At 32.1% G+C, this 13,042-nt stretch overlaps 1 protein-coding gene across 2 annotated transcripts; it reads left to right on the plus strand.

The window, feature by feature from the left end:
* Positions 1-1,896: 1,896 nt before the first annotated feature.
* LOC130966342 (kinesin-like protein KIN-14N) lies at positions 1,897-10,237 on the plus strand. Of its 2 annotated transcripts, none has more exons than XM_057891129.1 (17): positions 1,897-2,060; positions 2,194-2,454; positions 2,634-2,778; positions 2,871-2,980; positions 3,094-3,213; positions 3,302-3,484; positions 4,547-4,756; positions 4,849-4,923; positions 5,330-5,476; positions 5,551-5,689; positions 5,789-5,898; positions 6,933-7,094; positions 7,200-7,396; positions 7,870-7,951; positions 8,074-8,178; positions 8,545-8,649; positions 9,721-10,237. In XM_057891129.1, exons 1-17 carry the CDS (start codon positions 1,992-1,994, stop codon positions 9,898-9,900), a joined length of 2,400 nt encoding a protein of 799 aa, XP_057747112.1. In that variant the 5' UTR covers positions 1,897-1,991; the 3' UTR covers positions 9,901-10,237. The 2 variants fall into 2 exon arrangements, with proteins under 2 accessions (XP_057747112.1, XP_057747113.1); XM_057891130.1 differs by having other exon boundaries at positions 1,974-2,060; positions 2,130-2,454.
* The last annotated feature ends 2,805 nt before the right edge of the window (positions 10,238-13,042 follow it).

Here is a 13,042-nt window from a genome sequence, read left to right on the forward strand (position 1 = left end):
GTATCAATAAAGAGAGATTGTATTATTTTAACAAAAGATCAGTTAAATGTTGCCACTTGTATAATCTATTAAGTCTATTAAATAAATATTATAATGTTGTGACAAAACTTCAATCAAAATTACTCAAATAAATAAGATATACTTAGTTAGTAGAAAAATAAATCTAAATCAATTTAAGATATTTTTTTCAATTATTTTTAAAAATTTTAATTTTTTTCAATCTAAATGCACAAAATTTTTAATTTTTATCTCCACAGAATTCTAATTTTTTTTATTGTAATTCTTTTTTTCAAATTCAATGAACCAAAATTTTAATTTTAGTTAAACTTTTATAATTTAATTAAAATAATTTAAAATAATATAAAATTTAAATTAAAAATTTAAGTATAATAATAATAAATCTCATATTAAATTTTAAATTAATTTTTATAATATATAATTTCATAAATATTTATGTAATATTTTACAATATTTAAAATAAAATTAAACTAAAACTAAACATGAGAGATACTCCCAATATTATCATATTTTGGCATAGGATTCCGCAAACTATATTTCCTAATAACCCGGAGATAAATGTGATCTAGCATAACAAATTAACTCGACATATACTTAGATCCTAATCCTATGATTAAGGCTTGAAAGATTTAGATATTAATATTAATGATTACTAGTAATAAGTGTGACACTTGTAAGGTAAAGGCAACACTCCGAGAAGTGAGACCATTTCTACTTTCTACCTACTAGTAAGCCCACGTGACCATCACAGCTTATCTATTTAAAAGGTTCCAAGAGATGAAACTGAAACGGCAGTAGAAAAGCTAAAGTAAGTACGACCAAGAACAGCACCAACAACAATAACAGATCTAGAATAATAATCATCATCATCATCGTCATCTACCACACAACCAACACACAATAAATATTCTCCTATATGTTACACTACCTCAATTTTAAAATAAAAGATAATTCTTTTTAACTATATAAAGTTAAACATTTTGTATAAAATTTATACATATATACATTCTATCATTTTATGTTGATGAAATGATAAATGTGTTAAATTATATTAATTTTAATAATATATATCAGCCGTTCTATTATATCTCTTTTAAAATAAACATTATTTTAATTTTTTTACCTTGAAAATATAATATAAATATAATCTAATTATATTATACTTTCAATGTATATAAATTAAGAAAGAAAGCATATATTTTTTTTTTAGTTTGAGACAAGGTGATTGTTATTTTATTCAAGTGGAAAAACCTATGATTATTTTTTACCTTTTCATATTATTATATAAAATTTATTTTTTATACACTATTAATATAAAATAATTTTATACGTATATTAAATTATGTAATAATATAGTAAAAATAATTATTTTTTATATTAATTATATTAAGCTGTTAATTATCATTCTAAAAAAATAAATGTGATTAAACGATTATATAAAATATTTTATATCATTAATATATTAAAATTATATTATATTATATTATATATCATATATTATAATTATGTTAGATATATATATATATATATATATATATATCAAAATTAGTTATTAATAAAAGAATATATATTAAAAATAAATTAAAATTTATATATATTTATATACAAATATATTTTAGTAGTTGAATTTGGTTGGGAGATAGCAATTTTGTGTATATTATATATTTTTCTTCTTCAATTAGTCTCTCTCTACATTTGTACCCAAAAAGTTCCCCTCTATTTTTGTTTTTGTGTTCGTGGATCGTCATCAATCTTCCTGCCTGCTAAAGCAACGGTTTTGATATATTGTTAGCTTTCAATGCAATCAATGGCCCCACAAAACTATTTACAGTTTTACGCTGACAAATACACACAAACAAACACTACTACAAGTCTACAACACTATACACATTGCTCTCTCTCTCTCACTTCCTCTTCCTCTCTCTTTCTTGTGCCTCTTCATCTAACTGTGTTTCTATTTTCTGCTTCAAAAAATGGTCACAAAAACCCAGAACAGGCCTCCATTTTCACTCACATCCTCTCCTCCAACACCTTCTTCAAAGGTACCTTCTTTGTTTCATTCCCAATCATGGGTTCTTTTGTTCCTTCTCTCATTCTTTTCTTTCTTTCAGTGCAGTCTTCATGTTTGAGAAAATGCGTGATCTTCTTTTTTGTGTTGGTTGAGGATATTTTCAGAACTTTGAGGTTGATGAGATGCTAATAGACAAAGGGCAAGAACAAGTTGGAGGTGAAACAATGGTGGGGACTCCCATTAATGGAAGATCAAGGCAAGCTTTTTCACTTGTGAATGGTGTTGGTGGTGGCCATGATCTTACTCCTGGTAGTGCTCCACCAAGCAATGCTGGATCAGACTATGGCATAATAGAGTTCACAAGAGAGGATGTGGAAGCACTCTTAAATGAGAAAGCCAAAAGGAAAGACAGATTCAATTATAAGGTTAGTGAAATTTAATTGAGCTAATTTGATCATTATAATTATAATTACCTGTTGTGTCAATTGCTTATCTGGATTTCAGATCAAAGTGGTTATCATTTTGTAAATTGATGTGCTAGATACATGGTTACTTGAATTATTGCTTGATTTCATATGTTAACATTAAGTGTTATTTTTTCTAGGAAAGATGTGAAAATATGATTGATTATATAAAAAGGCTTAAGGTTTGCATAAGATGGTTCCAAGACATTGAGATGAGCTACTCACTGGAACAGGAGAGGTTGAAGAACTCATTGGAACTAACACAGCAAAAATGCATGGAAATTGGTAGGCTAATTTCATTTTTACTATCCACTTTGGTTTTTGAATAAATCTCAATGGATTCGAGTACTGATGTGGTTCGATGCATCTGATAACAGAGTTGCTGCTAAAAATCAAGGAAGACGAACTGAACTCAATTATCACAGAAATGAGACGGAACTGCACTAATTTACAAGAAAAGTTGATCAAGGAAGAAACAGAAAGGGCGGTAAGAAAGATTTTCAAGTGGACTGAGTTTTAAATTGTGATAACAGAGAATGTTGTATGCTAAGGAAATGCCAATAACAAATTCTTTTCTTCGATTATCTTTTTACATACAAGGCTGCAGCTGAATCTCTTGAGAAAGAGCGGGAGTCCAGGATTAACATCGAGAGGTCACATACCACTTTGTCTGAGGACCTTGGGAGAGCACAAAGAGAGATCCAAAGTGCAAATCAGAAGGTAATTTAATTCCACTTCATCTATTTTCCCAAAATCATTTCAGGATCTATACTAATGTACCAATGCCTTCATCGATGTGTTTTTGCAGATATCGTCGCTCAACGAGATGTATAAGCGGTTACAGGATTACATAACAAGCTTACAACAGTATAATGGAAAACTTCATACAGAGCTTTCAACAGTTGAAGATGAACTTAAACGCGTTGAGAAAGAAAAGGCTACTGTGGTGGAGAATATCACCATGTTAAGGGGTCAACTTACATTGTCCATTGTGAGTTTGTTTCACATGTGAACATTTCCAGTTTGGAGTTCAAGTAGAATATATGTATAAAGGGAATATTTGCAGTTTTAGTATATGCATGAAATGCCTTTCAGTAACCATCTAAAAGGTGAAATCTCTAAACTTTGTTGACAAGGACAATTGTTTAAGAAGAATTTTATGATTTACTAAATCGTTTTCTTTTTCTCCTCCCGTGGTGTTGGTTACTGCTCCTGTACTTCATATAGAGCATATCTTACTATTTACATCCTTATATTTTGAAGCTGGCTTACTTAAAATGTTGCTAGTAGGGGTCTCAAATGTTATGTGATTCATTTGTAAAGAAGTTTTAGATTTTGGTTCATTTGTAAATGGGGGATTACTAATTGGACTAAATTCTTAAGGGAATTAATTTTCCCCCCTTATTTATTGGGTTACACAAATTGCCATTGTTCATTAAATGGTTATAACTGTTCAATGGTAAGGAAGCATAGAGGTAATTCTGTTTCCGCCCCCAGAAACATGAGCAAATTGCTATAATTTACTTATTTAGAAATTAGGATTTTCTTTCCTTAGTTTTTAGAAAAATAACACTCGAGAAAGGGAAATTTATTTCTTTTTGAATCTTTGTTCTAAAGGTTGTAGACTGATTTCTATATAATCTTAAGACATTCAAGAAATTTTAATGATGCTAACATGAGTAACATTTTGTTAATCTCGGGTGATTTATGACACTCTATGTTGGTGGAAACCATTTGATCTCGAGTCATATACTCATATTGGCAAAGATGTTCTCTATAGTAGATAGAACCAGTGGAGAAACTGAAAGTGCTTATCTGCAAAAGATTTTAGAGTTTCAAAAGTTTATTTACTTATATTATTGTTTTCTATTATTTATACAAACTTTAAGCATAAACATTTGTGGGTTTGGGATTTCTTATTACCATCCTTCATGAAAATTCTAAGTAATTTTATTGAACTTGATTTTGTTTTCTTTCTTGTGTTTGTACTTTTGTCCCTTAGTTGTTAACTTGCAACTAAAATACTATTCAATTTCCTGCATTCATTTTATAGGCTTCTCAAGAAGAGGCTGTAAAACAGAAGGATGTTCTAGCTAGTGAAGTTGCTTCTCTTAGAGGAGAGTTGCAACAAGTAAGAGAAGAACGAGACCGACAACTGTCTCAAGTGCAAATGCTGAGTTCTGAATTAGAGAAAGTTAAAGAATCTACTGAAAACTCATCTTCTGAACTGGACAAGTTGATTTTAAAAGCGAATGAACTAGAGGTTGGTTTAAAGACATAATTTTCCTTTCGTTTCAAAATTCATATTTTTTTTTTTGTTTTTTGGAGTCACGAGATGGCAAATTTCCTGCACAGGTAAAATGTTCTTTGAAAGATATGCAGATAAAGGAATTGCATGAGCAGCTAGCAACTGCAGAGAAGAAACTGCAGGTAAGAAGACATGAGGTTTTCGAAACAAATTCCATGCTTTATCAATTGCTGATTCAGTCAATGGACTGTCTAAACATCAAAGCCCAGAGTGCTCTTGGGTGAGGAGTGTGTGGATGTAAATTCATTCATGAACCTTCACCTAACAGCTTTAAAGTTTTTGAGAGAATTATTCCTTGACATACACATTAGATGATATTCTTTAGGTACCAAAATTACCCACTTCTTAGCTAGATTTGTCAAATGAATCAAGCCTTTCGGGTATACCAGGTGAATTTTGTTCTACCATGAGTAATTTTGGTAGCAACATGAAATTTGTTGGATAATTTTAGTATTTCACTCTAATCTTTATGTTACATTTTAGTGATAATCTTTATGTATCTTATTTATTGCTTGTTTTAATTATCAGGTGTCTGATATATCAGTAATTGAGACAAGGACTGAATATGAAGGGCAACAGAAATTCGTAAATGAGTTACAACAACGCTTAGTGGATGCAGAATATAAACTTATAGAAGGGGAGATGCTGCGGAAAAAATTACATAATACCATTTTGGTAATTCACTGAGCCAAAATATTTGTTTTCTGACAGTAAAAGTATCCATACCTTAGTAATCACCATTTTAACAGGAATTAAAAGGGAACATTCGTGTTTTCTGTCGAGTGAGGCCATTGTTGCCCGATGAAAGTTGTAGTTCAGAAGGCAAGATCATCAGTTATCCAACATCAATGGAAGCTTGTGGAAGAGGCATTGACCTAGCTCAAAATGGTAACTCTTTTGTGGTGATGACACTGAAGTTATTCTTTCTCTTATTTTTGTAAGCTCGTTTTACACATTGTCACCTCATGTTACTCTTTTTATTCGCAGGCCAAAAACATTCTTTCACCTTTGATAAAGTTTTTGCACCAGAGGCATCACAAGAAGAAGTTTTCGTAGAAATTTCACAGCTTGTACAAAGTGCTCTTGATGGTTATAAGGTAACTTTTAAGTTCTTCTGTTATTTGCTTCGTTATGCTACATCTCTTCTCAAATTATATATAAATAACTGCCACATAATTGCTTCTCAATTTCGAGAGAAAAAAAAGAAAAAAATTTAGAGACTATATTGTGCATTCCAACTATCCTTCTTTATCTGGATTCTTAGATTCTGACCTAACTTTGTTGTGTAACACCTCAGTCCTAGTGGATTAGATGTCGGAAGTTGCATTTTTCTAATATGCATGTTCACAAATTGGTATGTATATCATACACATAGAGATGTTCTAGTGGGTTGATTGGTTTTATATGAGAATGAGAGGAGAGGAGAAATCGGGCCAAATAAAAGTCATTCATGAAATCACATGACTTTAGTCTTGAAGTCACTCCTCTCTCAATTGGTTGATCCTCTTCCTGTATACATAAATGTTTATAATTGATGAGGGGAGGACTTAATCTAACCGCTACTCTAACTGTGAAAGCAATTCCTTAGAGCAAATAATACGATAATGTGTCGCATACCCTGAGAAAAGTAATGCTTTAAAAGAAATAGAAGATAAAAGAGAGACAGCATGGGTCCATCCTTAGGGATGGGAATGTTCCTCCTTTACTTTTTAATTCTTCTAGACAACAGATGAGACAAGGAACTGTAGGTAGGGAATGAGCAAGCTGTCATTACAGGTATGCTCATTGACAAGAACGATTAAAGCATGTGAGTGAATTATTTTAACTAGAAGGCAGCATTACAAAACCTAACAGGAAAGGAGGAGAGGACAGACCAGAATTTCCTAAAAATAGAAATAGAGGCCAAGGAGCTCCTTATGCCGAGAACCCAGGAGAGTCTATGGGTTCTACAATTTCCTATCTTGTATTTCCAATTCTGTTTTTGTTTCTATTTTCTGTAATTCAACAAAAGAAGTCAGTTAAGAGGGTGAGATTCTACTGATTTCACCTCATAACTCGACTTCTTGATAGGTATTAAATTTTTCAACCAGTATTTTGACTACCAGGTTCTACATCATGTTTTCTTTTTCAGGTTTGCATCTTTGCCTATGGTCAAACAGGATCAGGGAAAACCTATACAATGATGGGCAGGCCTGGACATCCTGAAGAAAAGGGCTTGATACCTCGTTCATTAGAACAAATATTTCAAACAAAACAGTCTCAGCAGCCTCAAGGCTGGAAATATGAAATGCAGGTAGGTAACATCAAGTATTTTCTTAACTTCTCCCATCATTGCAATGTCCATCATTTGTTTTCTAAACTTAGATGCTGAGTATTCTTTCATTGTAATATTTTACAGGTGTCGATGTTGGAAATATACAACGAAACAATTCGTGATCTGCTATCTACAACACGCCAAGAGAATGGTACTCCTGGAAAACAGTATACAATTAAACATGATACAAGTGGAAATACACATGTTTCTGATCTCACAGTAGTCGATGTTCAGAGTGCTAGAGAGGTTGCATTTCTATTGAACCAAGCCGCAAATAGCAGGTAAATTAGGTTCCAGTTTTTGTCCTATTCTGCTGTGTTTTGCAACTATCATTAATCATTACATCAACAAACTGTCAAATGTCAATTAGCTTGCCACTTTAGTTGATTGCATTATAATGTCATAGTAGTTGATTAATATAGGCAACAACTTTTATTGTGTGAATGAGATAAAGGGAAATGGAAAATTACAAGGTGGTCAGTGTCACATTTCACAAAGCAATATCGAAGTCGGTGTCACATTTTACAATATACAGCGATATCAAGTGTAGTGTCGTCTAAACTTTAGAGGAAGCTAGTGTGTACTTTTACAAATTGAGGGTGTTGTATGCAATATTGCCTAATCTTAGGGAAGCCAATGTAATTTAGTTTGATTCTAGTGCAACAATAATCAATATTTTCTCTTAGAAGTCAAAATACTTTGCCTTTCGATATCAATTTGAACTATATTGAATTTTCATGTTTTCTCCTTTTAGGTCGGTGGGAAAGACCCAGATGAATGAACAATCATCAAGAAGTCATTTTGTATTCACCCTTAGAATATATGGTGTAAATGAGGTATGTATATATACATTAAATGTTTCTCTGTAACAAATTAATCAAAATCATGTTTTACATTCTATTCTTCATCTTACATTACCTGATTCCATCATATGCAAACTGCATTGTTTTTCTGCTAGAGCACTGAACAACAAGTGCAAGGTGTTCTGAATCTTATTGATCTTGCTGGTAGTGAGCGTCTATCAAAGAGTGGCTCAACCGGGGATAGGTTAAAAGAAACTCAGGTATGTGTAGCCATGGCATTTTTATTTAATTTTTCTTGTGCTTGTATATTTGGTAAATAAGTATAGGGAATCAACTTTAAATGAGCTAACATTAGCCAACTTTTTTTTTTCGTTATTGTAAAATTACTTTTTTAACTCCCACTTTTTAGAGAGTTTAGGGTTTAGGGTTAGGATTTAGTGTTTAGAATTTAGGATTTAGAGTTTAGGATTTAAGGTTAAGGTTTAAGATTTAATGTTTAAAATTTAGGGTAAAAGGGTAATTTCAAGAAAGTTTATTGATATTGGCTGAAAAATAGTTGGTTCTCTGGTTGAACTCTTAATTTCATTTAAAATAATTTAAATTCTCATTTATTTTGATATATATAGGCAATCAACAAAAGTTTGTCATCTTTGAGTGATGTAATATTTGCCTTGGCAAAGAAGGAGGATCACGTGCCTTTCAGGAACTCAAAGCTTACTTATCTACTTCAGGTAATTCTTCTTTCACGTACCATTTTCCAAAGAAAAAGTATAGGTAGACAATGAAAATACTAAACAGTGTGAACAATTGATATATTTGATGTTCATTTCACTAGGTGTGCAGATAGTTATTCTAATATTAAGATTTAGGTGGGTAACTTGAAGGTGTAGTGTGTTTTGATTTGATTGATAGTTGTTCATGTTGTTCAAAAAAATTATTAGTTACCTAACATAACCCTTTTCCAAATTTTACATAACATGTATATTGAGCAAGTTCGTTGTGCTGGTTCGAAGAAATGTACTCGTTTCGATAAGTATTTTTAAAGTTTCTCAGTTATTTGAGTACTTTGAGAGAAAAAGTTAAAACAGGATCTGTTTCGTTTTTTGAGAGATGATAGAAGACAGAAAAACACATGCATTAAATGCTGAGCCAGTTTCATTTTTAAAAAATATCCATGACAATTTTGTCAAAATAGCAGTGTATACCCCTGATTCTTTTGGTAATGTTCAAGGGAATTTGTCTTCAATGGACCTCTTAAAAGAATATTCCATCTAAAAATTATGTTTTTAAAATCTGATATTACGATTTGTCACCAACATTAATTATTTTGGAAATTGCATGTTTCGCCCATAAATAATTAAAGTTAACTATCAAAAACTTAATCACTAAGATAACCTTAATCAAAAAATAATATTAGGCGAAAGTTAGATTTTCTAAAATGTTAAAAACATGTCATTAATTCTCTCTAAATTATATATTAGTGCAAGGTCCATCAAGATACAACAATATATTCTTCACCCCATTAAAGAACTTGCCATGTTCAGGGTTAAAAGCTCTATACAACCTCTCTCTCAAGTTTCTTTTTGTCGAAATATACCTTTTAGAAATGAATTTTGAATTATTTTAATTGTTATTAGTTTATTACATAACAAGCAATATTTTTGTATTTGCAAGTTAATAACTTCTTTATTGTTTTTGGTTCTTCTACTTGTAAGTTGTAATCCTATTTCTAATTTATTTCTAGATAATGCTTAATGAAATGGTAATGATGATTCCTTTGTTAACATTTTCTTATTAAACAGCCATGTCTAGGAGGAGACTCAAAGACACTAATGTTTGTGAACATCTCACCAGACCCATCTTCACTTGGTGAGTCACTTTGCTCGCTCAGGTTTGCTTCCAGAGTCAATGCATGTGAGATTGGAACTCCTCGCCGCCAAACCAATGGAAAATCCACTGAATCTCGATTGAGCTACTTCTAAACGCTAATTAATCTCTTCACAATCATGTATATTTTCTTTTATTAGTTTCTAATTAACCATTTGTGGCTATCAAAGTGCCAGTGTGATGAGACAATACGATGACAAAGAAGAAGAAAAAGTTTGGTTTGGTTCTAACATCGGCACATATATATATAGTTTGTATAGTAGTGATGAAGAGAGTCGGTGAGTATGCATTTAGTTGGAAGACCACCAATTTTAATAGTTCAAATTGTAATTTCTGCTTCTTGTTATTTATTATTTATTACATTTATCAAATTGTTTTTAATAAATTAATGTGTCATCGGGTTCATGACCTCTTAGAGCATGAGCACGAATTTGTTGCATACATGTGCCTTATGTTAGATTTTGTCGGATGGATCTGTACCAAGAATTAGAATTCCAACGTAATATCTAATATGACACGACTTAGATAAAGATACAAGAAATATCTTTTTTTTTTTTTTTAACACACATTACTTCTACCATTTAATACTTGACATGTAGCATTAATCAAACCAAAATACGGTTGATCTTTAACAATTTTTTTTTTTATTTGTGATCATAAACGGTTTATTTTGGTTTTTTTTTTCCCTTCTTGCCGGTCTTCCCCTTTTAGCGCCGCGTAGGGCTGGCAATTCATACCCTACCCGCGGGTATCTAACCCGATCCAACCCGTTCGGGTAGGGTAGGCTACCTTACTCACTGCGGGTAGGGTAGGGTACGGTCCGGATATGCCTGCGGGTAGGGTAGGGTACGGGTTTAGGGTGTACCCTACCCTACCCTACCCGCACCTCATATATAACACATAATTTATAAAAATCTCTATATAGTGAAGGAAGTAAGAGTTGAACCCACAACATCTCTTATGTAATGACTTATAATAAGTGAACAACTACTAAACTAGTTAGTTAATTTAGTAATTTAGAGCATTAGTTTTTTATTTTTTATGTTATTAATACGTATAAAATTCGAAATAATTGAATTTTATATTTACTTTGAAAAAATTTGATATTTCTGCAGGTAGGGTAGGATAGGGTAGGGTTTAGAATTTTAGGGTGCGGGTAGGGTTAGGGTTGAGAGATTCTCAACCCGCGGGTAGGGTATGGTAGAATTTTAATAAAATTTTTAACCCGCGGGTAGGGGTAGGGTTATACCCTACCCTACCCTACCCATTGCCAGCCCTAGCGCCGCGGTCTCTCACTCTCACAGCCTCATCGCAAAGTCGCCGTCTCCGCCTGAGGGCTGAGACAGAATAGTCTTCCCTCATCGCATCCTGAATGTCGCCACCTCCAGCCCCGTCTTCATCGCCATTGCAGCAGCATTTTTGCCTGTCTTTGTCGCAGCTCGTCCGTCAGCCTCTTTGCCGTTCGCTGCTCTTCCTTCCGGTAAGTCTTCTGTGAATTTATTTAGTGTGTGTCTTCTGAACTTAATGGAATGTGGGGATTGAAGACAAAGGAATGCTGATGAAGAAGATTGGAACCATTATTATAGCAAGAATGTTATTAAGGGTGCTGATTAGTTTTGGTGATTAATGATGATAATGATGAGATGATTGTGGATGCTGTTGCTGAAGAAGCTCTATTACTTGTGGTGTTGTTTTCAAACAGTTAAGGATGATTAAACAAAATGGCTCAGTGGGTGTGCCTCTTGTGCCATTGTTGAATTTGAAGTACAAAATTAGTGAATTTCTGTGTAAACAACTAATCTTGTGCCATTGTTAGAATTTGAATTTATCATTGTCATGCATATTTGTATCTTGAAGTTTCGTATATGCAATGTAGATATTAAAGAAGAACTTGCAGCAATTCATGTGATTTGGTGTTGCCTTGACTCATTTTATTTTGATTATGTTATATTTTCTTTTTTTAGTTGGTTCTTTTAAAAAAGACTAGTACTCATGTTGTTGTTATAAACTTATAATTGATAAAGAGAAGAAAACATATTTATCCTGATTCTTAATACAATTTATTCTGAGTTTCTATTTGATGATGAGCATTGTTGGAACCTTAAAACAAAAAGGAGTTTTTATAGTTCTTCACTTCTTCCCCAACTAAATGACAAGCTAACACCGTGAACGAGAATCATGTATCATTTTGAATTGAACTAATAATGTTACATGCTTCATATGATTCTGTTTTTATATTTCGCAAATGAATCAATCTGTATATACTAGAATTTTGATTAAAACTAATGAAAATTGACGGAAAAAGTTCAAATGTATTTGACAAAGATCATACTTTGATTACATGTATGAATTTAATATTTGCTATAAGAGGATAAGCTTTCTCAAGATAATACATCACAGATAACTTCTACTACAACAATGAATCATGCCTATAGTACAGTTGATATTAAATATTTGGCCTATGTTTTGCCAATTTTTTCAATATTTTGTTATTAATTCATTAAAATACATAGAATGGTGGAATCACCATGGATCTAAATGCCAGTTAATCTCCAATTGAGAGCAGTCAAGTGAGTCTTTCACTTTATTCAAAGCTGCTTGCCTGTGTTGCAGCAATGGATGTGAGGGATCTTCAATCTCTTTGGAGCTGCTGCCACCTTCATTTTTGCAGGGAGATTTCATTGACAAATCTTTTCATTTGATTCAAAGGCACAAGCTATAATGATAAAGGAACACAGTACAAAATAATTAACTGCAAAGTCATGCTGTAAAAGTTTAAAGGAGCTAGGTGATTATTTGAGCAAAGACGGCAACAAATTCAAGGTTCAGTCATGATAATCAATAACAAATTCAACTCATGATTTTTAGCAACAAAAAAAATTAACTCAGTGATTATTCAGCAAGACAACTACAGATTCAAAGTTCAATCACTAACAAATTCAACTCAGTGATGACTTTCAGCAACAAAAAGATTTACTTAAGTAATTATTTGAGTAAAACAACAACAAATTCAAGGTTTAGTGACGATAATCAATAACAAATTCAACCAATTCAGGCATCGAGACAGACCCCTTATATTGTATTTGTTGAATGCACTCCTATGCTCTGTTGCCTTTTTACTGTCCCTTAGTGTATTTAGGATACAGAACACATTATTTAAGATAAAGGCAATTGATTTCTTGAAAATGTTGACATAATGTTAAAATTAATTGTATACCAAAATAATAAACTATTAAA

Source organism: Arachis stenosperma, chromosome 3, assembly GCF_014773155.1.
Source record: "Arachis stenosperma cultivar V10309 chromosome 3, arast.V10309.gnm1.PFL2, whole genome shotgun sequence".
NCBI lineage: Eukaryota > Viridiplantae > Streptophyta > Magnoliopsida > Fabales > Fabaceae > Arachis > Arachis stenosperma.